Source organism: Mus caroli, unplaced genomic scaffold, assembly GCF_978045245.1.
Source record: "Mus caroli unplaced genomic scaffold, Mus_caroli_1 scaffold_6, whole genome shotgun sequence".
In the NCBI taxonomy this organism is placed as follows: domain Eukaryota; kingdom Metazoa; phylum Chordata; class Mammalia; order Rodentia; family Muridae; genus Mus; species Mus caroli.
The window spans coordinates 101,577,586-101,605,526 of record NW_028227261.1 but is presented as its reverse complement, the minus strand read 5'-3'; the positions used below and the strand labels follow the sequence as shown (position 1 = coordinate 101,605,526).

At 44.7% G+C, this 27,941-nt stretch overlaps 1 protein-coding gene across 2 annotated transcripts in view; it reads right to left on the bottom strand.

Moving 5' to 3' along the window:
- Window positions 1-27,941, bottom strand: part of Abca1 (ATP binding cassette subfamily A member 1) — a 126,152-nt gene that overhangs the window by 64,901 nt on the left and 33,310 nt on the right. For both annotated transcript variants that reach the window (XM_021159924.3, XM_085839292.1), the window contains exons 6-7: window positions 9,327-9,448; window positions 7,151-7,327 (exon numbers count right to left, since the gene is read on the bottom strand). In XM_021159924.3, coding sequence (XP_021015583.1) covers window positions 7,151-7,327; window positions 9,327-9,448 — 299 coding nt within the window. The remainder of the gene's footprint in view (window positions 1-7,150; window positions 7,328-9,326; window positions 9,449-27,941) is intronic.

The following is a 27,941-nucleotide window of genomic DNA, read 5'->3' as shown; positions in this document are numbered from 1 at the left end:
AAATAGAATTTTGTGTGCCCCTTTGTAAATGCATTTTACACAATGATCTTTGGCACATGCCTGACTCCTCTTTTAAGTTGTGCGTTGGGTCAGTGCTCTATAACCCCAACATTCAGCTGTGAAGCATGAGGATCACAAGATCAAGGCTGACCTGGACTATCTATGAAGATGTTATCGTAAGAACAACAAAAAACATCTTTCCCTAAATCACTTCCCAAAGCAGATGTAACTCTAATTCTGCACTCGTTTTGCCCTAGATTAAGGATTAATAAGCTTTCAACGCAAGGCCTGAGTGATGATTCAGAGCATTTATTGTTCATCCAGAGGTTCTCAGGCTGGGTTTGGGTCCCAATACCTACATGGCAACTCACAAGCCTGTGTAACCCAAGTCCCAGGGGATCCAATGCCCTTTTCTGGCCTTTATGGCACCAGGCATGCGCATGGTCCACATGAAGACATAAACATAAAACACCCATATGCACAAAATAAAATAAAAAATAAAATTTGGGGGAAAAAAACCAGCTTTAAACTGAAAACAAGTCAGTGATGTACCACAGGCAAGGATTATCCTAACCAATCAGTCTCTAATATTTCCATGATATTTATGGCCATCCCACTTGGAATGTGCCCAACCCAGAGAGTCTAATATTTCCATGACAACAAAGCTTTCCTTTGAGGAACATTTTAATATTTTTATTAAAATGGGGAATGATTGACCTCATGTCTAAAGGAGGCATTAACATATAAAAATAAGTTAAATATTTAGTTTTATACTAAATGTGTTTCATACATTAAAATGTTTCATGTTTATGGTGCGTCTAAATATAGTTCAATACACTTATTAGCATAATTTAGAAAAAAAAAAAACAAGTCTTTACCTTAAAAGCCACAGCATTTCTCCAGAGCAAATGTAGTATAATTAAGGCACATGTGTTTGGGCAAACAGAGTTGAGGAGTCATATTAGCAAAATACTACTATATTCACCAACTTATCCCTCAGTTTGTACAGATGAGCACACGGTCTGAGAGTAAATCCTCACAGCATGTCACTGTACCACATACCAAATGATAAGAGCCACCGTTGCTTAGAGACAAAGGCATACTGTGCAAAACAGCTAGACAGTAAAGCCAAACGAAGTTCATGAAAAACTTTCCACAAATGTTCAAGTCTTACAGGCAAAAGAAGAGGGAAAGCAACAATTCCGCCCTACAAAAACCTACATAAAAATTCTCTCCTACAAAAGCCTACAATAAATAAATAAATGCTGTAAGCAAGGTCGACATGTGACATGCTAAAGTACTGAACCCTTAAAAATCCTAAGCAGAGCTGAGTCAATGGCTCAGTAGTTAAAGTGCTCATGACAGAAGCATGAGAACCAGAGGTCAGATCCCAGAACCCACACAAATATCATGTGGGCGTGGCAGCCTGCCTGTAACCCCAGCCTTGGAAGGGAGAGATGAGGGCCCCCAAAGCAAGCTGTCTAATGAGACAAGTCACTCCGACCCTTCTTCACTGAATGAAGTGCAGAAGAATGATTCCCAGCATTTATTTCTGACCGCCATGCACACATATGTCTGCCTACACACATACACATGTACCCACCTTCATACAAATAAGTACGCATACACACACACACACAGAGCAAATGAAGAAAAGGTCACCGAGCAGAAGATAATTAAGCCCCATGTGTCCTTTTGAGTGTTTGTCTACAGAAATTAAGAACAAGCCCAGATCTTCCAGATAAGGCAACTCCATTCGCCCATTACTCATTTGAGCCTTGGAGGGCAGACAGCCCAGATGTGAGGTTTCTGGTCTTCAGAAACCACAGGCACCCTAATATAAGAACCAAGTTCTGCCCTGGTAGGAACACATAGCATGAAACACAAGACATTTGGAGAGAGTTCTTCATTCCATAGAGACAGGATTCTCCCTTTTAGGCAGATGGTATTCTTAGAGGTCAAGATGACCTAATAAGCGCAGTCATGCGAGCAATATCCAAGGTGTTGATGACATGAGATAAATCTGTGGTCCTTCCTTCCAACCTCAAGATTCTGACACCATTCCCACACTACTGAGACGACAGTGAGCCAGGACCAGAGCCCCAATCTATCTAGGGCAAGCATCACTTCACCCCAGAACCTGGAAAGAAGTCCTTTAAATGTACTGCCTCCACCTTTTCATTTTCCTTTACATCTCGATCGCTGCCCCTCTTCCTCCCAGTCCCTCCCTCACAGAGCCCCTCCTTCCATCTCCTCTTCCCATCTCCTCTGAGAGGGTGGAGGTCCCCCTGGGTATCCGCCTGACCCCAGCATATCAAGTCTCTGCAGGGCTAGACACATGCTCTCCCACTGAGGCCAGACAACACAGGGGAACAGAATCCACAGATGGCCTTTAAAGCTGGTCTTCAGAACCCACTAGAATAAAAACTCTTCAGGCATCTCATCTGCCTGGCCCATGTGTGAACTTCAGCGCCTAAACCAAGTACAATGTAGAGAGCAGGTATCCAGTAAGTAGCTGGATTTCGTAGGATGGACGTTTCAAAGAGAGATGCTCTGCTTCCCACTGTTTACCCTGGGCATGAAAACCCTGGATAGGTACCGTTTCCCGTGCAACAGACTCACTCACAGAGCATGAAAAGCAGAGACCTAAAGAGAGACCAATAAAAGCCTAGGGCACTTAGAGAGCATTTTTAAAGAAATAACGAAATAACTCTCCCATCTGAAGGTAGTTGTGGCAGGTGCAGAACTCCTAATGATGGCCACGCAGTAATCTCCAGCATCTATGAATACATTAACAATGGGGCACACATGCTTTGTAGAGGCAATTTGCTACATGGAACTCAAAACAACATCATCTCGAATTACCTGGATGGGCAGATCTAATGAGCCCAGCCCTTAAAAGCACAGAACTTTCTTTGCCTGCTGTCTTAGTCAGGGTTTCTATTCCTGCACAAACATCATGACCAAGAAGCAAGTTGGGGAGGAAAGGGTTTATTCGGCTTACACTTCCATGCTGCTGTTCATCACCAAAGGAAGTCAGGACTGGAACTCAAACAGGTCAGGGAGCAGGAGCTGATGCAGAGGCCATGGAGGGATGTTCTTTACTGGCTTGCCTCCCCTGGCTTGCTCAGCCTACTCTCTTATAGAACCCAAGACTACCAGCCCAGGGATGGTCCCACCCACAAGGGGCCTTTCCCCCTTGATCACTAATTGAGAAAATGCCTTACAGTTGGATCTCATGGAGGCATTTCCTCAACTGAAGCTCCTTTCTCTGTGATAACTCCAGCTGTGTCAAGTTGACACAAAAATAGCCAGTACACCTGCTGTCAGTGGCAAAAGTCAGAGATTTAAACCAGTCCAGGCGCTCAACAGAGATGTGTGTAAAAAGGATGAGAGACGCAACATCGCTTCTAAAAGCAAAGACGCAGGCCCTGCCTGAAGCCAGGACAGGGACTTCAGGCCTACAAATGGAAGGAACTGAACTCAGCCAAAATCCCAGAGGAACTCAATATATCTGTCTTCAGAGTCACAAACAAACAAACAAACCCAAACGTTCAAACACCTTAACTTCAGCCAAGATGCACGCCTCCCAAGGTATCCAGACTCCTAAGCTTCAGGACTCTGGGTAACTAATAATTGCATCTCATGTTAAACTCCTGTGCAGAAGCAAAAAAACAAACAAACAAACAAACAAACAAAAAAACAAAAACAAAACAAAACAAAAACCAAAAAACAATGCAACACCAAGAACCCCTGATAACAAAAGCCAACAACTAGCTCTGCCCAACTAACGCTTCTGCTCCTTATCATGGCGTTTTCCTACGGTGCAAAAGGAAGTGGAGTCTACAGTGGGGAGGCAGACAGACATCCCCACATAGACGTCCGTCTTGTCCTCTCTCTGGGAAAGATGCAGAAAGGACTCAAAGAATAGTTCAGAGAAGGGGAAGGAAGGAAAGATTACCTGCTCCACCTTGTCCACTTGGACAGCCAAATCTACCCTGTTGAGCAGCCACATAAGCCAAGTTGTTGCCAGGTGACCCAAAGCCCCCTGTAAGGGCTATTATCTTAACAATACATAGTGAATATTCAGGATTACCAGCATGTCCATGACCTCTGTTATATTTATCCTAGAGACAGACAGGGTTCCATCAATCAATCTACCCTTGTACTAACTGGAAAAACACCTTTTTGAGAACCTCAACTAAGTAGGGTTCCTAGAACAATTCTGACGTACAGCACTGTTCAGCAAGTGACTTAGTCTGGAGGTTGGTGTATAGTTGGTGAGTTTTGTTTGGGGCTTATGGCCAGATCTAGACAAAAAAAAAAAAAATATTATGCACTGAATATATTCTCCAGGATTGCTTTGTTTATTCTGCTTCTGATTCTTAACACTGAACTACAAAATGAAACATCTGCCTTACCAGCAACTGTTTTTAACATGCAATTTGTGTTATTTATGTTAATTAAACCATCAGCTTCTATTTGTTGAGCATCTAGTATGCACTGGCCTCTTGATATATCTACATAGAGATATTAAAAATAAATAATAATAAATGATGAACTATATTAGCTCCATATAAAGTAAAAGGGAATGGAGGCTTGTAGAATCAAAGATTTTGTTTTCCTAAGTCAATGACATCTATAAAAAGCTGAGCCAATGTTTGAACCCACATCTTATTGACCTCAAATCATGGTCTTCTAACTCTGCCACACTGCCCCATGTTATCCAGACGCTATTACCCTAAACACCTAGAGGAGAACCAGGAGAAAGTCACAATATTTTTGGCTGAAAAATGGGGAAATACCCACACCTAAAATAACAACCATACAAGGGGAAAATATTTCAAAACATGTCTCTTATGATGAGCCCCCTTTGGTACAGAAATGGCACATTAACAGAACAGCCTTCTCCCATGATAATTGGGTCATACATCTGGCTGTTGTCCTCAAAGTTCTTGGCACAATTAACTGTCCATCGGCACGATGCAGCACAAGTCACACACACACACACACACTGACTGTGACAAATTAAAATTTCATCAGAGTAGCAAGAGAAAAAGTGTGCTTATTATAAACCAAGCATCAGTCCCAGTATTCCAATTAAAGCACTGCTTAATTCAGTAAGTAACATCACAGAATATTTGGAAGACATTCCATCCCAGAGGCAGCTTCCAAAACATTTTCACATAGCACAATCCTGATCACACTCACTATTGTCTTCAAGAGCCCCCATGTTCTGACTTTATGAGCGACGGTTCCCAGCAGAAGCAAAGGGGCAGAAGCAGAATTCCACTCTCTACACCCAGGAGACATGCAGGGCACACACTGAAGCCATCTTACTTGACACTTGTTCATGAGCCTACTAATCTACAAGGCCACAGCAGGACAGGATGTCACATGGCTGATAGGTTTGAAGGTATAGTTCCTTGGTGTTGGAAACTCTCCCAAAGGGGAAGATTTTCAAGTCGAAATCTGAGCTGTTAACAGACAGATGATGAGGGCCATGGTGGTACTCTGCTGGGCATGGTGGTGCACGCCTTTAATCCCAGCACTTGGGAGGCAGAGGCAGGCACATTTCTGAGTTCAAGGCCAGCCTGGTGAGTTCCAGGACAGCCAGGGCTATACAGAGAAACCCTGTCTCGAAAAGCCAAAAAAAAAAAAAAAAAAAAAAGAAAGAAAGAAAAGAAAAAGAAAAAAAGAAAAAGAAAGCAGTTCAGATACTCTTCGGGAGAAAGGATTTATTGGGCTGTAAACACTACAGGTGTTCAATGAGTAAACGGAAATGAAACCAAATAAATGGGCACCAGAATCAATTCCTGTCTCTTCTTAAATAACTCATATTTCCTAAACTTGAAGGCTAAATGTTTACCTCTGTATCTTATAGTGAGGCAAAGCAGTCCCCAAACACGATTTCATATCACACCTTTCACGCCATTTGTAAGGACCTTGACCCTTTGTGTCTCACAAAACATCAAGCACAGAGATTGGCAGCAGTACACTTTCTAACTATGTAGTGTTGTTGCTCAGAGCACTACAAACGTCTTCAATAAAGAAATACGTCTCACTTGAAACTATGATAAAGGCAATAACCAATGGACTCACAGGCCACCAAAGCAAGCACTTGGAAGCTTTAAAAACCTGAAACATAATTAATTACTTTAGGAGTAAGCAAACATTAGGCTGGGCACAAAAATTGGCATGCGTGCACTCCACAGAAGCACCTGAGGAAGCTTGTCATTTGGCTACCCCCTATTCTTCCACAAGAGCTGCAGAGTTGAAACATGTGCAAGAACTTCTCCCGGGTCAGTTCAGAGAGTCTACTCTGAGATGTTTCTAAACCCACATGATCTAGGCTTGGAATGCTGATGGAAACTGACCGTCTTAGGACCGCATAGGAATGTATGGTTCCCTTACTGAAAGCCAGCTTCACAGAGTTTGACATGATTCCAGCATCATCTTGGTATAATGAAGAGCACATGTCTTCAGAGAACCTACTGACACAACAGCTCTCCCTGGTACACAGAAAAGCAGAGTGCTGGCTACTGCAGATGCTACTGGAGTTATTTTGACAAAGATCTCAGAAAACTCACAGATCTCTATTGCAGAATATCTATAACCAACCCTGATAATCAATACACCAGGGCTCACTTGCATTCCTCGGTTATGGTTTGTTTTGTATGTCTTTCTAATACATTTTTGTCATTGTTTGAGCTAATTATTTTTATGTGGTCTTACCCAATCCCAATGTTTTATTATCGAACACAATCTCCCTCTTCTTCTGGTTTTAAAAACACTAATAAGTAGCCATCTCCCCACTAATCATTTCAAGACATTTTCTTAAACCTGGCCGGGGGGTGGGGAGATCTTTCTTCAAATGGACTCTTCCTCAGAAATATATTTTTTTAAAAAACATGAAAGATGGGTCTTTTCTAGTTGAAACCAGCACCAGAGACCTTGAGCCTGGACTCAGCCACACCCAGAACATTCTTCTCCAAGTCACCCTTGGGAAATGGACTGAAATTTGAAAGAACACCCAGAGTATGACTGGGCTAAATTATATCACCAAGTTCCAGCCAGCCCCCAAGTTTCTACAAAAACAAGACGAGCAGTTCAGGAAAAGATTTCACATTCTCAAACCTTCAGCACTCACCACAATTGGCTTCAGGATGTCCATGTTGTCGTGCAGCACTCTCTCAGCTGCATCGAGCTTCTTCCTCGGTAGACCACAGAGGGCAGAAACTTCCGCATCACCAAGCTGAATAATTTCTTCTAATTTTGATCCGTTACACAGATTGGCCAAATGTAACTGGTAGCCTTGCAAAAATACCTGGAAGGGTTGGATGTAAACAAAGATGTGAAAAAATTATCAGGATGGAAAGCTGGCTCCCAGACACTTTGGGGGGAGTGTAACCTCAGGACATCTCAGAAGAGCTGAAGCAAAGCACCACTGCAGTCACCCCATGAAGGAAAGAACCTTGGGATGAATCGGACACAGTCAGCCATGTTCCAACACTGAATGCTGACTCAATACATCCCACTCTCTTGTCCCTCTAGCACAGGGAAATCCTTAAGGCAAGTGTTTTTCTCAACGCGACTGGAACACATGACTCAGATAATGGAAACCCAGAGTCTAAACCCCTGGAACTATGAGAGGAAGGTTATACTAAGTCTTTCGGAATGTATTGACATTGGACACTGAAATTAGGCTGCCTCATGGAAACAATTATACCGTGAATCTGTAGGTTTAGATACTTGACAAATGCATAAAGCTGTGTTTAAGGAATGTCAGAATTGGGAGTGTTTTGTTTTACTTGCCCCAAGAAGAATATGGAAAAGTGGGCCTCTATCAACTCAACTGTAAAGTCCTTCGAAGTCATCCTCACCTGCTCTTCATAACAAATCCCAGGAAAGCTCTCTTTGGCCATACACACCTACCTAGCTACCCTTCCTAGGTTTCAATAGCAGCACTTTTTCATACCTGAGTCTCACTGTCCAGCAGAGAGAGACCTCTGTAATAATATGGGGCTGCCTTGGTTTATGAGGCTCGTACCTGTGTCTATAGCCCTAGAACAGTATTTGTTGAGTGGATAGCTTATTACAATATTACCAACTCCTCTATCAGCTTAACTGAACGCAGTCCATTCTGGTCACAGAACAACCCTGTAGAGCATCGCAAGGGACAAACCCAAAGCCTCTCAACACCCATGCAGTTTTGTAAACAGTGAAGAGAATCTGCGCCACCATGTCGTCCACTCGACTGTCACTGACTGCCAGATACTCAAGTACGCTCCATGCTCACTCCTGCCTTAAGTCCTTGTCACCATGCTGTGGTGAAAAACCCCCAAGACACTGAAACTCAAATTACCATGCAAAGACCTTCCCTGGATGCCTCTTAGTTTAAACCGATGGCATACAACAGATATGAAATTGGCAGGGGGCAATGGAAATTATGCTAAACGAAATGATTTCGAAAGTCTGCTGCCTCTGGCCCACCTCCCAGCCACACAATTGGTAAACACAAGACATATTTTCCCAGTTTCATAAGAGCATGCAGTAAGCACATTTTTTTTTTTCTGACTTGAAAAAATTCTCAGCCATGTGAAGCAAAGCTCTCTTCAAACATCAGCCCCGCCCACGACTTCTGCTTACTGTAAAGTCAAGCCAGTATAGAGCCAAAAGGCTGTATGTGGGGTCAATTCTCCTTTCTGCCAGAGAATAAAGTTAAGAAAAAGCTTTCGGAGGAACAACATATAGCCATGCACTCTGCCCAGGAGTGGTACAAAAATAAATGATGGCAAAGAAGTTCTCTAGGACCCTAATATGCAAAGCCTATGTAAACACTAATATTCATACACTTAAAAATTGATCAAAAGTCTCTTTATGCTGCTTCCCTGTCTCTAAAAGCAGTAAGTGCTTCATTTAATCTTTTGTGATAGATTCCAGTTTAAGAATCTACGTCTCTGGCTCTTATTTCAGAACTACATTTTTTTAAAAAAAGCTTCTTAATTCACCTTAACAGAAAATATAACCCCATTGGGGGGGAGTCATTACAATGCCAAAGGACAGACACAGAAATCAACTTCCTTTCAGCATACTGGCCCTGATGCTGGGTGACACATCCCACTTGCTGTAGGATTTGTCTATGACAACCAGAGTCACGAGTCAAATGAGATGAAACTATACTTCTGAGATGAAACTAAACTTCTGAGGCCTGACCATTTCCTTCACAGCTTTTTCAAAGGCCAGGGTTTTTCTTTCTTTTTTTCCAGGGACCCCAACAGGGTAATAGTGAGGCCCCACTGATTTAGCTGAAGGTAGGAGCTTACCTTCTGGAGACCAACATTCGCCTGCAGCAGGCTGTCCACAGTAGATCTTGGAAGGGACAAATTGTGCTGCAGGAATCCAGAGAATGTTTCATTGTCCACCAGAAAATCCTGGAGCTTCAAATCTATTGGAAAATTGTGTTTTGTTTACAGTTAATAACTCAAAAAAAAAAAAAAGAAAGAAAAGAAAAGACTCAACCGCTATGGGGAAGGTGGAGAATAGAATATTGATTGCTTCATTTTAAACGGATGGGTGACCACAGGCTTCTGGCTTACATATACCAAGAAGTGAGTTTCAGGAGCTCTGTCTCACTGGCAGAGACATGAAAAGATTGCTTTCTGATGACATGTTGAGCCACACTCAGTGTGGGCTCCCACAGTCCAACAGCACAGGGGTGTTGTTACACACGTGGTCTTTCCTTGTTGCCAATTGAAAAACCAACCCTTTTAAATGATCTCATCCATCCTACCTGAGGTTTGTGACATGAGCCCTGCTGCTCCTGACTCCTCAGTGCCGCCTCACGTAGCTAGAACTGAAAATACTGAGTGCCTTATTTCCACAAGCCACAGGGGCTAATCTCCCAGATCAGCAGGCAATGGCTCTCTAACATTTCTGTGGACCAGAATCGCTTGATGGGTTGCCTCAGCTAGCCGGCTGGACAGCAGTCTCGGAGCATCTGCTTCTGCCAGCTCTGGCTGCAGCAGCTGCATGTCTAACAAGCTCCCAGGTGGTGCTGATGTTGCCTGCCTGGGACCACACTTCCAAGAATCACAGGGGAGTCCTGAGAGCGTATCCAGGTGTTTAAATAGACATGGTCTCTTCTTGATTTCAGAACAAAACCTGGGATGCAGAACTAGACTATAAAGTCCAGTTCCTCCAAACACTGAGAAAAATATGTAAACGTTTGTTTGAAATCCCACCCTTTGCTTTACAAAGTGCGGTGACCGCTAAAGGCTTTCATGCCGAGTCCCATTAAACAATAAGCTCTCCGAGTACATCGAGAAAAGGCTTCACTCCAGTGGCATGAAATAGAAAACAGTACTGGCCAAGAATTCAGATTGTCAGTCTCTGGCTGGAGGCTAGGTATGACAATACCACTTGAATTTCATTTCTTTAGCACCTTTCTGAGCCTTGGGCCCCATCATCTGTAAAGCAAGAGGATTCTGAGCAGATGCTGAGAGGTGCCTGCCTGAAACACCAACCATTTCTCTGCCTTATTTTATTGACTATTTCATCTTTCTTCTTCCTTACCCCTTTAAACTTCTACTAACCCGGATTCTTTTTTGAAATTAAAATAAACCAACACCCCCCCCCAAAAAAAAAAAAACAAACAAACCCAACAACAACAAAAATCAAGCTCATCTGGGACCAAATGGCTGACCACTAGAGGGCAAACTTTACAAACTCAAATCAATTACCGGAAGAGGGGCTCCATCTGAAAAAAAGACTGCAGTGTGCACTGATGAAACATTTTCTCTTGGGATCTAAAGGGGTCTCCCTTCGTAGAGACAAACATTCCAAGCAGATTCTTAATAGATACAAATGATCCAGGCATCTTCAGCATTGAGCAAACTTCAGTAATTTTGAACAGAGCTGATAAAACAGTGATTCTCCTCAACTCATCTGTAGTTTTATCCTAGGGTTCCTCATAATATCCCAAAGCTGATCTGAGGCCTGTCAATGTCCCTCCTTAAAATCAGCACTCAGCCATCTGTCAACTGCCTGGTGTTTCCATCATACACTGGTACCACTGAACTCAATTCTTTGGTTGCCATGCCCACAGAACACCTAAGACTCACTTAAGAGGCACACAAAAACTAGTTTCTGGGTGTCTATTCCTTCAGATTACAGCCAGGGGTTCTAAGGTAGACCACTCACAAACCTCCATTTTAATAAGCAGCCTCCACATTTCCAATATAGCAGATCTGGAAGCCATATATTATGAAATGTTATTTTACTTAAGTATAGCCTGCATTCAACTCTAACTTATAAAAATACAGAATATGTCTTTTATCTTAGTGCTCCAAATACCTGGAACAAAGCCTGGTACAGAATTACTGCTCCAGCAATGACACCTGACTGAATGCTAGATGAGGTGACCAGAAAGACTTCAGAAGGATCTTTGAGATTAGTGGGTCCAGGAAGAGACCAAGGAGGGCAAGACCATCCATCCCTAGGCTATAGCCCAGGAGTAAATAAGAACCCTGACCACAAGTGTCTTTTCAAAGACAACATCTAGAACATCCCAGCATCCCCATGGTGGGGGGTAAGGAGAAGGAAGGAAGACAGGCAGAGAGGCTTCAGCTGACGCTTGAGGTGAAATGGCAGGCATGCTTATAAGTAAGTTATGTATGTGTGTATGTATACACACACACAAACACACATACTGAAGTTTGTGTATGTACATAAATCTCAAGAGAAGAGGTGGAGAATAGGTCATTCAATAGAGCACTTTTTTCAATATGAGCAATGCTCTACACACACACACACACACACACACCTCATACTGGGAATACAAATCACACACACACACACACACACACCTCATACTGGGAATCCAAATCCTGGGCTCTGTATCCATGTATTTCCAAGTTTATTTGACCTACTTAAACTTCCATGGCCTTACCTATAAAATGAGGATCAAAAGAGAGTTCTGTGAACCCTTGATAGAACAGAATAAATCTATGACCTAACACTCAGATCAGCCAGTTGAACACAAATTCCTCCTAAGCAAAGCCACAGCAGTACACAGCATCCTACGTAGGAACTTCAGAACAGCTCCTTCCTTCAGGGCAGCAGAAGTGTGGGAGGTTTGACCCAGACTGCACTCTGAATGGACCTAGGTCACCCAGCAACACTCTGGAGACCAGCAAATGTACTTAGCATGTTTATATGATGCTTCCATTATGTCAACAGACGCTGCAGATAAACAGCTGGATGTGATCAAACAGCAACTGCCTATGCTCTGGATGAGACACAGAAACCAAAGAAGCTGGTTAAACAGCCAACAGCCCTTGGCAGATGCTGGGTGGGGATGATGCAGGAAGGCCATAGAGCCTTGGCTACAAGCAACTTGCAGCCTGGTCACGTGGGTATGCACACATTATCTGCTGCTGTCCTATCACCACTGACAGCTGCAGTTCATACACACACAGGAAGACAAAGGTGAGAGGTATGATGGCTCTCAACCTTGGAGGCTTAGGCCCACTTGGGAATTTTAAAAAGTCCCAAAGCTCAGGCCACACCCCCAGCTCAATGAACCAGAACTTTGAAAGACAGGAATTGGGTCTTGGGAATTAAAAAAGAAAAAAAAAATCCAACCAAGTTTGATGTGGTGGTGCATACCTGTAGTAGACTGCAAATTAGAGGCCAGCCTGGGCTATGGAGTAAGTTCCACACCCATGCTTACACAGGAAGTCCAAGCCTCAAAACAAAACCATGCAGGCAAAAAGAATACTGTTTCTTGCTATAAATTAGCTGTGTGGCTATAAGATGCAACTATACCTTAAAGTCCTGGGGATAAGAGACGTATTCATACACTTGAGCAATGAGCAACTGGCTAGGGACAAATGCTTATTAAATGGTAATATATTAATTGTCACTAAAATGGCAGTCTTACTGCACTATATAGCAATGTGCAGGAAAAAAAAAAGAACACAGATCTTCCCTCTAGGGATTTTCTTGGTTATCATGAAGGAGCAAACCAAGTACAGAAAGCAGAAGAAAGGATAAGAAATCCAGAGGAAGACAGAAGCAGTTAAAAGAGAATGAAATTCATCTGCAAGAACATCAGATGAGATGAAATTAGGCTCCAGAAAAGACTACAAATCAACCACACCTAGTATTTAGTGAGATGAAGACAATCCCTCTCATGATGGAAGGCACCCAGAAATCCTGTACTCATGGGGCTATATACACAATAAATTCTCAACATACGTGCATGAGCAAAGAGATAGGACAAATTCCACAAAACCACAGATTTGAGGTATAGGAGAGGAAAGGGGGAAGAGAAAAAAAGAAGTGATATGAAGACAAACCACAGTGACTTTGTCCTTGCTGGTCTCTGTCTTCAGTATGAAGCTAGCTGTGTAGGAGAGTGCAAAGAATGAACCAAGCCAGATGTCTGATGCAACTAGTAATCTTGGGTGAAGCCACTGGATGGATGGATGGATGGATGGATGGATGGATGGATGGATGGATGGATAGCTGGATGGATGGAAAGATGGATGAATAGATGGATGGATGGATGGATGGATGGATGGATGGATGGATGGATAGCTGGATGGATGGAAAGATGGATGAATAGATGGATGGATGGATGGATGGACAGATGGATGGCTAGATGGGTGGGTGGATGAATGATGGATGGATGGATGGATGGATAGATGGATGGATGGATGGATGGATGGATGGACAGATGGATGGCTAGATGGGTGGGTGGATGAATGATGGATGGATGGATGGATGGATGGATGGATGGGTAGATGGATGGATGGGTAGATGGATGGGTGCGTGGATGGATGGATGGATGGATGGATGGATGGATAGCTGGATGGATGGAAAGATGGATGAATAGATGGATGGATGGATGGATGGATGGACAGATGAATGGCTAGATGGGTGGGTGGATGAATGATGGATGGATGGATGGATGGATGGATGGATGGATGGATGGGTAGATGGATGGATGGGTAGATGGATGGATGGGTAGATGGATGGGTGCGTGGATGGATGGATGGATTGATGCACAGATGGATGATGGGTAGATGGATACATATGCATGAATGTAAAATGAGCTGATATGGCTTGAGAAATGACCAATTTTGAAGAGGTAAATTCATCTGGCAGTAGGAAGGGGACAGACCAATCAGGACATGAATATGAAGCAGACTGGGTCAAGATGGCTAAGGTATCCCTAAGCCGCCTACTTGGTTTCATGGCCCAAGTGAAGAGCCGAATCAGGTAAACAACAGCTGGAAGCAGAGCAGGAATAAAGCAGAGGGAAGCTGAGTTAATGAGATGATGACACAGAGCTTGACGTAGTGGTCCACACTTGTAATCCCAGCTATTTGGGAGGCTGAAACAGGAGGATCACAAAGTCAAGGTCTCCTTGGTCCACAGTATGAGTTCCAGGCAACGTAGTGAGAGAAAGACTGTGGGTGTGTCTCGGTGGTTTGAGCACTTACCCAGCAGGCATGAAGTTCTGAGTTCCATTCCCAGTACCAGAAAGAAAAAGTAAATAAGTAGGAAAACAAACCCAAAGGAAATGACAAGAGCATCCACCTTTCTGGACCTATTATGAGCCTTACATGAGAAATGTACATGCCAGCCAGGGGAATTCTGGTGCCACATTACATGCTCCATACAGAACTTCTAAACTGACCATGTTCAGGGACAGCTTCTCTCATTAGCTGAGCTGCTGTGTTCAAAATAGATAGTAAGATAGAAGTGACTTTGACAAGAACAGAGATGCCAAATTCGTGACCCCGTACGATGTGTCTGAGTGTGCACGTGTGGGCACATATATTTATGAATGTATTATGGATTTGTCTGGGTGAGATAGAACTATTTTGCTTTTATTTTTCCACCTGCTACAAGGTGAAGGAAAGGTCAAAGCTCACTCAAGTGCCTATTCAGAACTTCATGAAAAAATGAATAAAAGTTAGGCCTAGGAGCACAGGCCTGTTATATCCCAGCTATCTGGGGCTCTGAGGCAGGAGGATTACAGTACAAAGCCAGCTGCAGCAACTCAACAACTCATCTCACCAAAATATGTGGGTGGGGATATAGGTCAAGGGTAGAGTGTTTTTCTAACATGTAGAAGCCCCAGGTTCAATCCCCAGTACTGCAAAAAAGAAAGAGAGAGAGGAGAAAGGAATATGGAGACACAGGGAAAAGAAAAAATAAATAAACCTAAAATTTTATAGAGAATCAATGAAAGGATCATATGTTCTGGAAACTGTGAGACTAGACACAAGTAGATGACCAGTAACAGACAAGTTATTCTAGGTAAGACAAAGAACGCTTCATGGGAAAGACAGTCACTCAGTTAACCCTAACCAAATGAATTGACGGGGACCTGGTTTTTATTATCTGTGGAATGTGTGGTGGGGAAAAAGTTCTCTGAAAAACTCTTTTCCGTGTATCTGAGAGGAACACAGGTCCAATTGATCCAGCACCAGAGACTCTTATCAGAAAGGCTGAACTCAAATACTTCCTGTCTGTGTGACTATGAACCTCACTTGGCCCCTTTCTTTGTTCTCTCTTAGCCTCAGTTTCTTAGACATCAAATGGAGTTGGGGCCAACAAGAAGGCGTAGCAAGAACAGTACCTGCCACCAAGCCTGGCACCCCAATCTCAGTCCATGAGACACACGTGGGATGACTTCCACAAGTTGTCCTGTCCCTTCACACCCCACCCACCTCATACACATACAAAATAAATAAAGTGTCGTAATGTTTTTAAAAGAATATGGAAATAGTAACATTCATAAGTTGATGTAGAATGCAATGATTAAGAATATGAACAAGAGACTGGAGCTAGGAAGATGGCTCACTCAACAAAACACCTACTGGGTAAGCGCAAGGAACTGAGTATCCACCCCCAACATCAAGGTCAAAAGTCATGAACCATCCATGCCCTCAGTACTGGGGAGATGGACAAAGACTCAAGGCTTGCTGGCCAGTTGGTGTATACAAATCAGTGCGCTCCTTGTTCAGTGAGAGATCCTAAATTCAATACTGATGTCTGCCCTCTAAAACGAGTACACACAACACACACACAGACACACACACACAAACAGAGACCACTCACTCACTCACTCACTCACTCACTGAAGATCCAGAGCTGGTTAGGTGGGAGTGTTTACATGAGAAGGTGTGGTCCCAGTTAGAATGTGAACATCAGGGAAGCCAGAAAGCTGTAGTCAACAAAGGGCCAAAGGAGTTCTCTCATTGCCGAACCAAAGTATCTGATCTGCCGAACCCAGCTTCCAGATTGGCCAGAGAGACAGCCAGCTGCCTGCCATGTCCCTGGAGCTTTGGGCACAGTAAAGCAGGGCAAAGGGGAGGAGAGAGGGAAAACAAAATAAAAGGCTGGTGTCTAAAAAGAGCAAACAGATGAGATGCATCTGTGGGCTGGGACAGAGTGAGACACAATCCTGGGTTTCTTGCTATTCATCTGGGTCAAGTCTCTACAGCCAAGCTAAGGAAACAGCACAGGCAGATAGAAGTTAGAGAGAAGCCTTACTCTGGGGGGTGGGTCTTCCTGAAGGTCATGGAAGTGTTCCCTGCTTTCTCTCCCACCTGCCTGCTGGAACCCAGGAGCGGAGGAGGAAGAGGAGAAGGAGGAGGAGGAGGAGGAGAAGGGCGGCGGGGGAAACAACAGAGGAAGGCAGAGGAGGAAAGCCCTGGCAGCAGCCACTGGGGTTACTCTCGGTCAGTGCCCTCTCCAAGCCCCGGCTTAAGTTTCAAGTTCTCTACAGTCTTGTGCTCTATACAAAAGGAACCACAGCCATCAACAGCTTGAGACGTGGGTGGAGGAGAGAAATGGGAAAAAGGAGAAGCAGAGAAAGAAGCCTCGCCAGCAGCCCCAGCCGACATACCCTTCTTAAATGGACCCCCTGGGCGGCGGCAGGGTGGGGTAGAGGTGGGGGTTGAGGTTTCCTAGCCCTGGCTCGGTCAAATGAGCAAAGACTTAGAGGTGGGGGTGGGGGCTGGATGACAGCCTTGTGGTTTTATTTAGCCTATTTGATTAGTCTTATAAACAAGACTTTGGAATATTTTCAGCTACAAAGGGGCTGGAAATAATCACACCTGTTTATTAGTTGGTTGGTTACTTAGTTCCTTTCTGAGTCGCGAGGCTTCCAACTCCTCATTCTCCTACTTCCACCTCCCACGAGCTGCCATTATAAACACACCATCATGCCCAACTTCGGGGTATCTGTTGCTTTGGTTCAGTTTGTGGTGCTGGGCCTGTGAGATGTCTCCAGAAGACTTTGAGGGGTGCTCTGGAGAGAAGGAAGAGTAGCTGGGTGGGTATGCCCTGTTGAACCTGTGAGCATGGACAAGGGTGGGCCAGACTGTGGGCACACATGCCTTGAGACCTCCATGGTGGTCATGGGGCCCCGGAGAATTTTCTTGCCCTGCAGTGAAGGCTTTCTGAACAGCACAGAAGAAGCTGGGCTTTGGAGTCTAATGAACCTGTGTCGCATTTCCATTACAGAATATTCTACTTCTGTGGACTTTGGAAGTCACTTTTCAGGCCCTCCAAGTTTCTGGGTTCAGAAAGCAATAATAACACCAAGCATGACTTACAGTGCACAAGAAAATATAAACTGGAGACTAAATACATTCAAAATACATGCTGATAAAATCGTCATAGCAATTAGGTGACCAGTTCCCAAGAGACCTGAATATTCGTGGCTATACACCCTGAACTGTTTGCTGCCAAAACCTCGTCTTTAGACCAACAGAAATTGTACAACTTTAGACACTGTATGCTGTTTAAATTATTTGGATTATTTGGTGCATTAGTTAAATGCCTACTGTATCACACTACCAGTGCTAAGGATAAAAGGAAAAAAACCTAGTTAGTGCTTCCCAAAGGCAGGGACAAAGGGGGTATGGTATGACATAATCCCGGCCCTTGCTATCCAAGACATTGTGGGCATCCAGTAAGAACAGAGCAGCCCTGTGTGCTATTGAGAATCAGTCACAATTGAGATGACAACAGGAAGGAAACACCTTTCCCCAGATCCATGCTCTAAGGCAGCCACTGGCTGACAGGAGAAGAATGCTGGGAAACTGGAGGCCTCCTGGGAAATCAGTCATCAGAGAGAGTCCTCTCAGACGAGCTTATGATTTTTATGAAAGCACTTTTTAAAAAGATTGAAGAGACACACACACATATATACATAGATGAAAGCAAACACTCATAAAACAATATAAATCTTTTTTTAAAGACCTTGAGGGGTGGGCTCATTTTTCTGTCTCTTCTACCAAGTTAAGAGTCAAAAAAGCCCTCCAGGAGACGGTAGCCCACAACAGACCTTGGACGCCTGGACTTCTTAGAAACCATTTCTATCAGGTTGAATTACTGAGTCTTGGGTATTTTATTATGGAAGCTAGAATGGATTAAACAAATAAGCATGCCTTCCTAACAAGAGGGAAGTAGGAAAAGCTGCTAGAACCTTCTGGGGTGAGAACTGGGGTCATCTAGCAAGAGTCTGAATGGTAAGGAGGAGCCATTGAGGGCTGTGGCTCTCACTGGCCAGCAGGCGGGGACTGAGACAGCAGGCTGGCTGAGATAGCTGGAGGAAAATGAGAGGGAACATTGAGGTGCTAACACTGGTCCAAATGAGTTCTGAACCTAAGGAGAAACAAAACTCAGGAAGCCCATATGAGGAAAAACATGAAGACAACGGATAAACAAACAAACCCCCACACTTTGTAGAGAGCCTTTTGTGAACACCTGAGCGATGCAGAGCAGAGGGGATACTTGGAAGGTGGAAGGAGAAAAGCAGGAAAGGGCAACAATAGGAAGAAACTAGAAACAGGAAAAACTGAATCTGAGAGAAGGTGGCAGAGACAGGAGGCATGGGAGATGGGAGAGTTTGAGCCACCCGGTTCTAAGCTATGACTTTGTCTCTAACTGATTGAGACCAGACACAACAGGATGAAGGATTAGAACCAGTTCCTGGGAACTTGGAAAACCCATGGAACAGGGGTTGGTGAGGCAGCTTAGGGGATATTGGGCGGGGGGGGGGGGGGGACGGGGACACTGGAGAATGCTGGGTAGCTAAGTTAGCCAAACAGCTGAGTAGACCCCTGACGTCAACTTCTGGCCTCCTGAGAGAAAGAGAGAGACAGAGACTGGGACACCGAGACAGAGACACAGAGAGAAAGAGTCAGAGACACAAAGACAAATAGACAGAGAGAGAAAGGCAGGGACAGACAATCAGGGAACAAGAGAAGGAAAGGAATATGACCGTGCAAGTGAGGGACTGAGGTGGGACTCTTTGCAGGCATACCTCTCGGTATGCATCCTGCACACATTGCCTCATTTCTTCTAATGTCTAAAATTAATAAACAAAGCAGGACGTGGTGGCACTTTGAGGCAGGAAACACGACTCATATTTGCAAAGCCTCAGACACATTACACAGATCAATTTCCGGGATCTCTAAAACCAGCTTCCAAGAAAGGTATTGCTATTATTCTCATTTTTCCAAACCAGGAAAGATGTCAGAAGGGAGTATCTGGCTCAAGGTCACAAAACAAACCAAAGGCAAATGTCAACCCAACAAGTTTGATTTCAAAACTCTAGTTCTTTCCACTCTGTTAGCAACTAAGTGAGTTGCGTTACTCTCCAGAATCAAAAGATCGTGATGTCAACCAGGCTTCCCCACACTGAAGTGAGGCAACGTGGACATATGGTGTGGTGGAGAGATGTGGAACTTCGAGTCACACAGACCTGGACCTAAGTTACAACTCCATAGCACTGAGCAACAGATACAACCTTTTCAGACTCAGTTTTCTCATCAATAAAAAGGGAATAGTACTGATCCGCTAATGCTGCTTCAAAGAACCAAATTCAGTAGTCCACTAAAAATAGAAACTTCCACTCAGAAACACAGGCACATCAATGCTCACTGAAGCTCTCTTCGTAACAGCTAAGTTAGAGAACCAACCTAGGGGGTCCAACCACAGAGAAAGAGGAGGAATACTTTTCAGCCATAGAGAACAAAGCTATGACTTTTTTTTTTCCTTTTTTTTTTTTTAATTAGGTATTTTCCTCATTTACATTTCCAATGCTATCCAAAAAAAAAAAAAAAAAAGCTATGGCTTTTTTGAGATAATACATATAGTCAGAGATAATCCTATTAATCAAATTAAGTTAGTCTCAGAGAGACACTCTGTGCTTTTCTCTCACTAGTGGGTCCTAGGTTTCATATAAATACATAGAACAGAAAATAGAAGCAAATTGTCTAGGAACACAGAGGAATAATGCCAAAGGAGCTTTGAGCAGAGGAGAGGAGAGGGTATGAGAAGAGCATCTTTAACATGTAGAATAAACCTATGTAAGTATGGCCTTAGAGGACACAGGACCAAACATACAATGCATACATACCTATGTTTAGTCTATCCTTTATGGCATGGGACCAAACATACAATGCATACATCCCTATGTATAGTATATCCTTTATGGCATAGGACAATACAATGCACACCTATGAATGTACCCTCATATAACATAGGACCAAACATACAGTACCTATTTATGTGAATACACCCTTATATGACACGGGACCAAACATACAGAGCATACCTATGTGAGCACATCCTTATATGACATGAAACAATGTACAATGAATTTATACTATTGGAGGGATATCTTTTAATGCAAAATGGCATTGCTACCCTGTCCAACCTTGTCTGTAGACAGAGTCAATTGAATACTGTCTTTTGGTACTTCTGTGCAACTGATGTGGGCGGGCTTGAATCACAAAGCTTTCAGGGAGAAACAAACTCTATGCCCAAGCTGCTCTCTACCACCCACAGGGTAAACAAATCTCATACAGGAAAGGCAGGAGACATGTGACACTGTTGTCTGATGGTCACAAGTCAAGCTTTTTAAAAAGCAGCCTGATATTGTGAGCTAACATGGCTTTCTGTAATTGAATGCAATTGTGTTTTCTATGCTTGTCTGGGTAAAGTTGACCTTTGGTTTGATTTAGCTCAAGCAGTATTTCAACAGTGCACTGGGGCTCTGAGTCCCCTGACTACTGCCTTGGCTGGAGCCAGGCCTCTGCCCTGGATGGCAACCAACAGCCCAGCCTCTGGGGCACAGCCTGGCTTTGACAGGTCTGGGAAATGTTCATGGAGATAGAAAGGTTTCAAACTATGAAACTCTAAAATCTCAAGTCAAAACTTTTGACAAGCACACACAGGACATGAATTACAATCACCCAAAGATTTTTACAGGCTTTTCAATTTTAATGACATGCTGACACACGTCATCAGATCTCACAACAAGATGAAACATGGGTGTCAGGTATGAGGACAGAAGACCAGAGTTCGGGGCTGCAAACCCAACTTGAGCAACTGCTCTGATGAAACAAAGGGCAGAATTTCAGGCAAAAGGGAGAAGTGGCTGTGAGTCACGAGATGGTCTTTAGAGATAGGCCTCGGGGAAAAGTCCCCTAGTGCCTGCTACACAGGAAGCTTGGACGTGTAGCCTGAAAGGGAAGGAAAGCTGGCAGAGGCTCTCTCATCCTTCCTCACCCCAGCCTGTCTGTATGTGTGTGGGGACCTCGTAGATGTCAAGGGCAGCTCTCCCTAGGATGTAACAGTGATAAAGTATGAAAGACTGAAATTCTAGTCTTGCCAGCCATTGCCAACTGTGGTTTCTCAGGCAAGGTACTTAGCCTCTCTGAATTTCGTGTGCACAAAGAGAAATGGCCTACCTCCCGTAACTGCAAACACAGTGAAGGAAGGAAGAGATCTCACACTTCCTGTGTATCAGGTTGGTATAGGAAGGCCTTGTTCCTATTGGCTCATTTCCTTGAGGAGTCCCATCCCTGGGGAGGTGCTAGCATTATCACCTCTTGAGGAAAGTGAGGCACAGGAATGTTACATGGCTAGGCACGGGTACAACTGACCAACTATAGAAGCCGGACTTGAACCCAGCCATCCTGACTCTCCCATTCAGGGGATATTTAAAAGTTATTCACTGTTCATCAACACCTGTTCTCCAACCCCTGCCTCAGCCAAGTTCCTTGCCTTATCACCACAACCACCCTGGCTCCTGGAGTTCATGTCTTTGTGACTTTCAAAGTTCCTTATCAGGAGTTGTCAGTATCAACAGACAGGCAAAATAGCATGGCCATTTTCCCTACCTGAAAACCCCTGGCTTGCAGATGGTATGGCACAGATAACCTGCGTCCAAGCCACAATGGAAAGGTCAAACCAGCCACACCATTGCCTCAACACGACACCTAGCTAAAGAGACAAGCAGACATAACTCAGCATACACAACACTGCCCTGGATCTCCTCCCGTCTCAACCTCAACAACCTAGGCACATAATCCAGTCCAGTGCCCAAGATTCACCCTGGTTATTTCTCAGAAAAGTTTTCAGAGCTTCAGGGCATCTGTGCCCTGGAGAGAAAACATCTGAAAAGCCCCTGAACCAGAGATGGGGCAGGGGTAGGGGTTATGAACTGTCGCCATACTCTGCACTAACGGAAGCAGAAGAGGACATAGGCTGCAGCAGAAAACCATGTGGGGTGGACAGTGCCCGACTTGAAAGAGCACAGCTCTCATGGAGGGTGTCACTCCCATGGGCTGTGGAGCACAGGCACACACGGGTACAGCTGTGAGGCCATCCCTCAACTGCCCCAGCGGCCTTTCCTGACCCAAACACAAAGGACCAGAAAAATAGTCGTCTGTAGTCCCTAAAGTACCTTCTGGGCTTCAGGACTTAAAGTATATCAATGTGGCTGTCACTTGGGACACAGCCAGACACCTAGAGACTAAGAACTAAGAACTAGGAGCTAGGATCTTGGCTGAGTCCCATGCACACAAGAGATCAGCTATCTGGCATCCAGCCACACCACAGAACCGATAGCCCTAGCCACAGCACTCGGGTCATGCCACAGCTGTAAAGAATGCAGAACTTCTACAGGACCCACACAAACCAGAGGGACTGTCCCCAGATTAAGTAATGGTGAGCCTACAGGAGCCCCTGGGGGACTCACTAGACAAGAGCTTAGCTGACTGTTAAGATGGGGGGTGGGGGGGGGGGGAAGAGGAGGAAAGGAAGGGGAGGGGGAAGTGGAGGGGGAGAGGACGAGAATGTCTTAGACTGTGAGGATGTTCTACCCTAAAAAAGCCAGAATCCTCAGCCCCAGCTTAAATAAGCACTTCCCAACTTCAAGCCAGTAGGAAGCCCTGGGGACACAGTAACTTGCATTCATGGAGGATGGGACAGAAGCAGACACTAGGAGAAGGCAGATCCCTGAAGCAGACAGGCTCAGCAGGAAGCAGTCATGAGCATGTTCACTGACTATCATTAACCAGCAGTGAGGACACAGCCAACAGCAAAAGACCAGTCACCATGTCCTCTGACTGTGGGCGACAAGCCACTGGGAAGGACTGCTTTGAGGCTCCTCCTTTCCCCATCCCTGGGGAAAAGGCCAGAGTCACCAAGACCTGGGCCCAAAGAAGCAGATGTGGTAAGCCGAAGGACAGGGACAAAGAAGAGGCTGTGAGGGAATGGTCCTCCCTGATGGACAAGGGCATCCTCCCAGCCCTAGTGCCTGGAATTCAGGCAGTGCTTGCTGTCTTCAAAAACAATTATTTAAAAAAGAACCTAACCTTTTCAGGTTTAAAAAATACATATGTGTGAGTAAACACACAGCTAATCCCCACTGGGGGCAGGAGGGGGGAGCCTCAAAGAGGGCCATGAGAATGAATATCGACCTTTGCAGTACTTGTTATTCCTCTGAACTCAGATTAGCATATCCAGCGGAATTGTGGGAGGTAGATTTTGTGAAAGAAACTCAAGACTGACTTAGTGGGGCCTGTTTTACATGAGGGAAGCGGTTCTGCAGTTACCTATGCTTGCTCTGATGCTGTCCAGAGTTTCGCTTGACAATATTACGTGAGGCGAAAGGGCAGCTACTAGACTTGCTTTCACTGCATTCTCTAAAGATGCTCTCAGGGTTACCATGCACTGCTACCACTCGGCTGCTCAGAGTAAACCACCGTCACCGTCTCTTCATGCCCTGAACAGGCTACGGCCGGGTAGGTAACACAGACCACTGTCTCACAGGTGTCCCCACCCAAGGACCAAGCCAAACTCTAAGATGACGCATCATCCAAGTCGTTTAACCGGATCTCAAAAGTCAAGAAAATGAAACTTACAGCCCAGACAACATGAACAAATTGTTAAAGGCCAAACACCCTGGAATGTGAGGAGAGCAATGCATTTCTGACTTACTTATGTATCACCCACGTGCTCATGCTCACTGCTGGAAACCCGTACGTAGCACCTCACTGAATGCTTAATGATCCACAAGGTAGTTCGTGTCCAAATTTCTAACAAGCAGAGGGCCAGGAGGAATCAAGAATTCACCAAAGGTCACAGTTAATGAGAGCAAGAACCTAAATTTGTTGCCAAATCAGTCTTGACACAGCTTCAAGTCTCCCCTACACCAGCATTTGCCAACCTTATTCAGGCACTGACCAACTACTGTCCAGCATTTCACCACAACCGCATGAAACAATACTTTCCTGAACTTCATCTTTTCCTTCCCAACATCCATTTAAGCAATAAGGCACATTTTGATGTGACTCAGAATCAATGGTTGTCGTTTGTGTCCTGTCAGAAATCAGTTTACATGTCACAGGGTCACAATCTAGACATGTCACCTTTTCTGCTGTTTCTGAGAATGTAGCTGACGTTTATACTGCCTTTGAGCTGTGAGCATGGGCGCATGGTAGGAAAGGGGGAATGCTTTCACACACTAACTCCCCAAACTGACTTAGCCACCACTCAACCTATTGGTAATACTCTGGCTTAGAGAGAAAAATGAAAACCAAGAAAGTGACCCCAAAGTTCCAGTGACATGAAAACTGGGGGAGGCGCATCTGTAAGGCTTCACCCCTGCCTCTCCCCTCAGGATGCTTCAGTGATAAATAGAGGAGCAATCCATGACTTCATTTTTGAAGCTGGACTATATTACTGAAACAGTGCAAGATGGTTCTTTCTAGAAACATCAATCAGGAAGCCAGGATGGGAGGGAAGTCACCTCCACTTTCAGTATCAGGTTCCCTCTAGGAAGAACCCCTCACCTCGAGTCTCAGCACCTGGGAGAGCAGGGTTGGCCCAAGGCTGAATAACTCAAGAAGCCAGTGCATGTATCCACACAGAGATTAAACAGTTTCTGAACAAGGCAGTGTTGTAGCCCAGGAAACCTTGAGGCAAGACAAGAGTGCTTGAGTAGACTCCTGTGCCTACAGAGTTCCTGTGGCCAGTCCAATGGCGTTAGCAGAGGCAAAGAACAAGATGAGTCTCCAAATGGATCTCACAGCAGGACCTAGTGGCTCCAGCCATGACCACAGAGACAAGTAGCTTTCTAAGATCCTGAGCAGTCCCATCCAAAGGAGTAGGTAGCCAATACCAATCTCAAATTTTGTTCTCCTGCTGATCAATATCTGGAATAGCAAGAGAGTCACTGAACCCCTACATGACAGGGAGCAGAATGTAGCAGCTGAAGAATCATAGTAGAATCAGAATCTCGAGTGGCTAAGGGGATAGACGGGATTGAATGATATAAATGAGAAGAGATAGATAAAGTCCGCTTAGCTCAAAAAGCCAGCGGTACAGTTAGAGAAAGGAGAAGTCACTTGCGGTTCTGCATATTCACGAGACCTGCAGTTTGAGTTGGTTGTACATGGGCCATGAGTGACCTGGATGACAAGAGCGAGAAAAGCCTCTTGCAATCTCAGATGTGTGGACAGAAATACAGCACGCAGACAGGCAGACGTCCCCTTCTCCTCTCTGCTAGAATACTTTTGTAATTTCTGGTAAACTTCTGGTATGACATAAACACATTGAGAGGTAGAAGTTGGGAGGAAAAGCATTGCGTAAGAGGAGTGGATGACATTCAGACAGGAAAAAAATAAAAGACTCCAGAAACAGACACAACAATTGATCCTGGATTTTTGACGGACACAGAAGCAGACTAATCCTCTACAAGATGGTGGCAAATACTACCTGACAGCCTGAGCTCTCAACGCCCAACATGAGCTACCTCATGAGAGGATGAGGTACAGGGATCAACCATGACACTGCCAGCCTCCAAGTCAGACTAGTAGGGTGTTTTTCAAAATCAGCAAAAAGTTCCCACTTCCTAGAGAAGGAGGCAGCATTTTTTTTCATGCTTCCTCTGCAACTGTGGCCTGGCTTTCTGTTGTAAGATAAACAAAGAAAAATAACAGAAAGTCAAAGACCAGCTGGGCCTGGAGATGTAGTTCAGTGGCTAAGTACTTGAGTAGCTTGGACAAGTTCCTGGCCTTGATGCTCAGCACAGAAAAGCAAGTTGAAACAGAACAGAACTAGCTGCAAGGGTGAAGGAGGCACTGGGAGAGAGCTCCCCTCAGCAGAGCTGGGCACACCCTGCCGTTTCTTTCCTCCATCCCACTTCAGGACTCCAGTTGCTCAGTCGAGAAAAGCACCCTTCTCTCTAGGGCAGCCTCCACTAAGAACTGGAAATTCCGCCGGGTCCATTTTGTCAGCCCCACAAATGAAGAAGCAGAAGAACAAGGTCAGATGGTCTGACATGAAACAATGAAGACAGCACTGACTTCTGTTAACAAAGCATCTACTATGGGCCAACCCCATGTCAGACTTTGTACCTTAGGAATTATCATATTAATGATGTAATAATATCTCATTATACTGTATATAATAATATAACATTATTATAATTAATTCAGGAAATTAGGTCTCAGAAACATTGAATGTTTTGTCTGTGGTGTCCAGACTTGAAAATAATCCTATCTAGGCTATGGACAGCACTGGATGCTCTTACAGAGGGCCCAGATTCTAGTTCTAACACCTCCATGGAAGCTCCCACTACCTGGAATGTCAGTGGCAGGGATTCTGATGCCCTCTTCTGGCCTCATGCATGCCAGGAACACACACAGTGTACACATAAGCATGCAGGCGAAATATTCATACCCATAAAACAAAATAGATAAATCAAAAAGAATCTTTTAGAAAAAATAATCATGGCTCATATTCATTAAATGTTACTTAGGTGTCAAATACTGGTTTGACACTGGGTGGGTCTGTTTCTGTACCCATTTTCAATAAGAAGAGATAACCCCTAAGGGACTGGGTAACTTATTCACAAAGTCACATGGTAACCCACACTGGCACTTTTTGTCTGTGCTACCCAGTTTCCTGGTGGTAGAAGAAATAACTCAGTCCTGCTGCATGACAACCTAACAGAGGCTCTCCATGACAGAAAAGCCTGGCCTTGACCAGAGTCCTCCAGGGAAGGGAAACAGCAGCAAACGATCTGGGTACACAGCCAGGTACAGTGCAGCTTCAAGCTCCTTACAGGGGACTCAGGGACCAGAGTACGCCCACACCTCTGCACTGAAGTCACACCTCATCAGTCACAGAGTCCACCATGACAGTGCCTCTCATTAAGAAGTGTGTGTGTGTGTGTGTGTGTGTGTGTGTGTGTGTGTGTACATACATGTGAGTGCAGCACCCATGGAGGCCAGAAGAGGCCAGCAGACTCCCTGGAGTTGGCATTTCAGGCAGTTGTGAGCCACTCGAGGTGGGTGCTGGGAACTAACCTTGGGTCCTTTGGGAAAGCACCAAGCACTAGTCATTTCTCCAGCCCCCCTGAAATGCCTTTTCTCCCACCCAAGGAAAGCAAAATCTCGCCAATCCACGTAAACACTAGCACTTTACACCATTGCTCCTCTCACGAACTAGGAGGGAGGTCTTTCCACAAAGGCTAGACCAGTCCACTCCCTCTTCAAATGTCAAACTGGATAAAAAGACTTTCCTGGAGCAGTGACCACTGTCGGCCCATC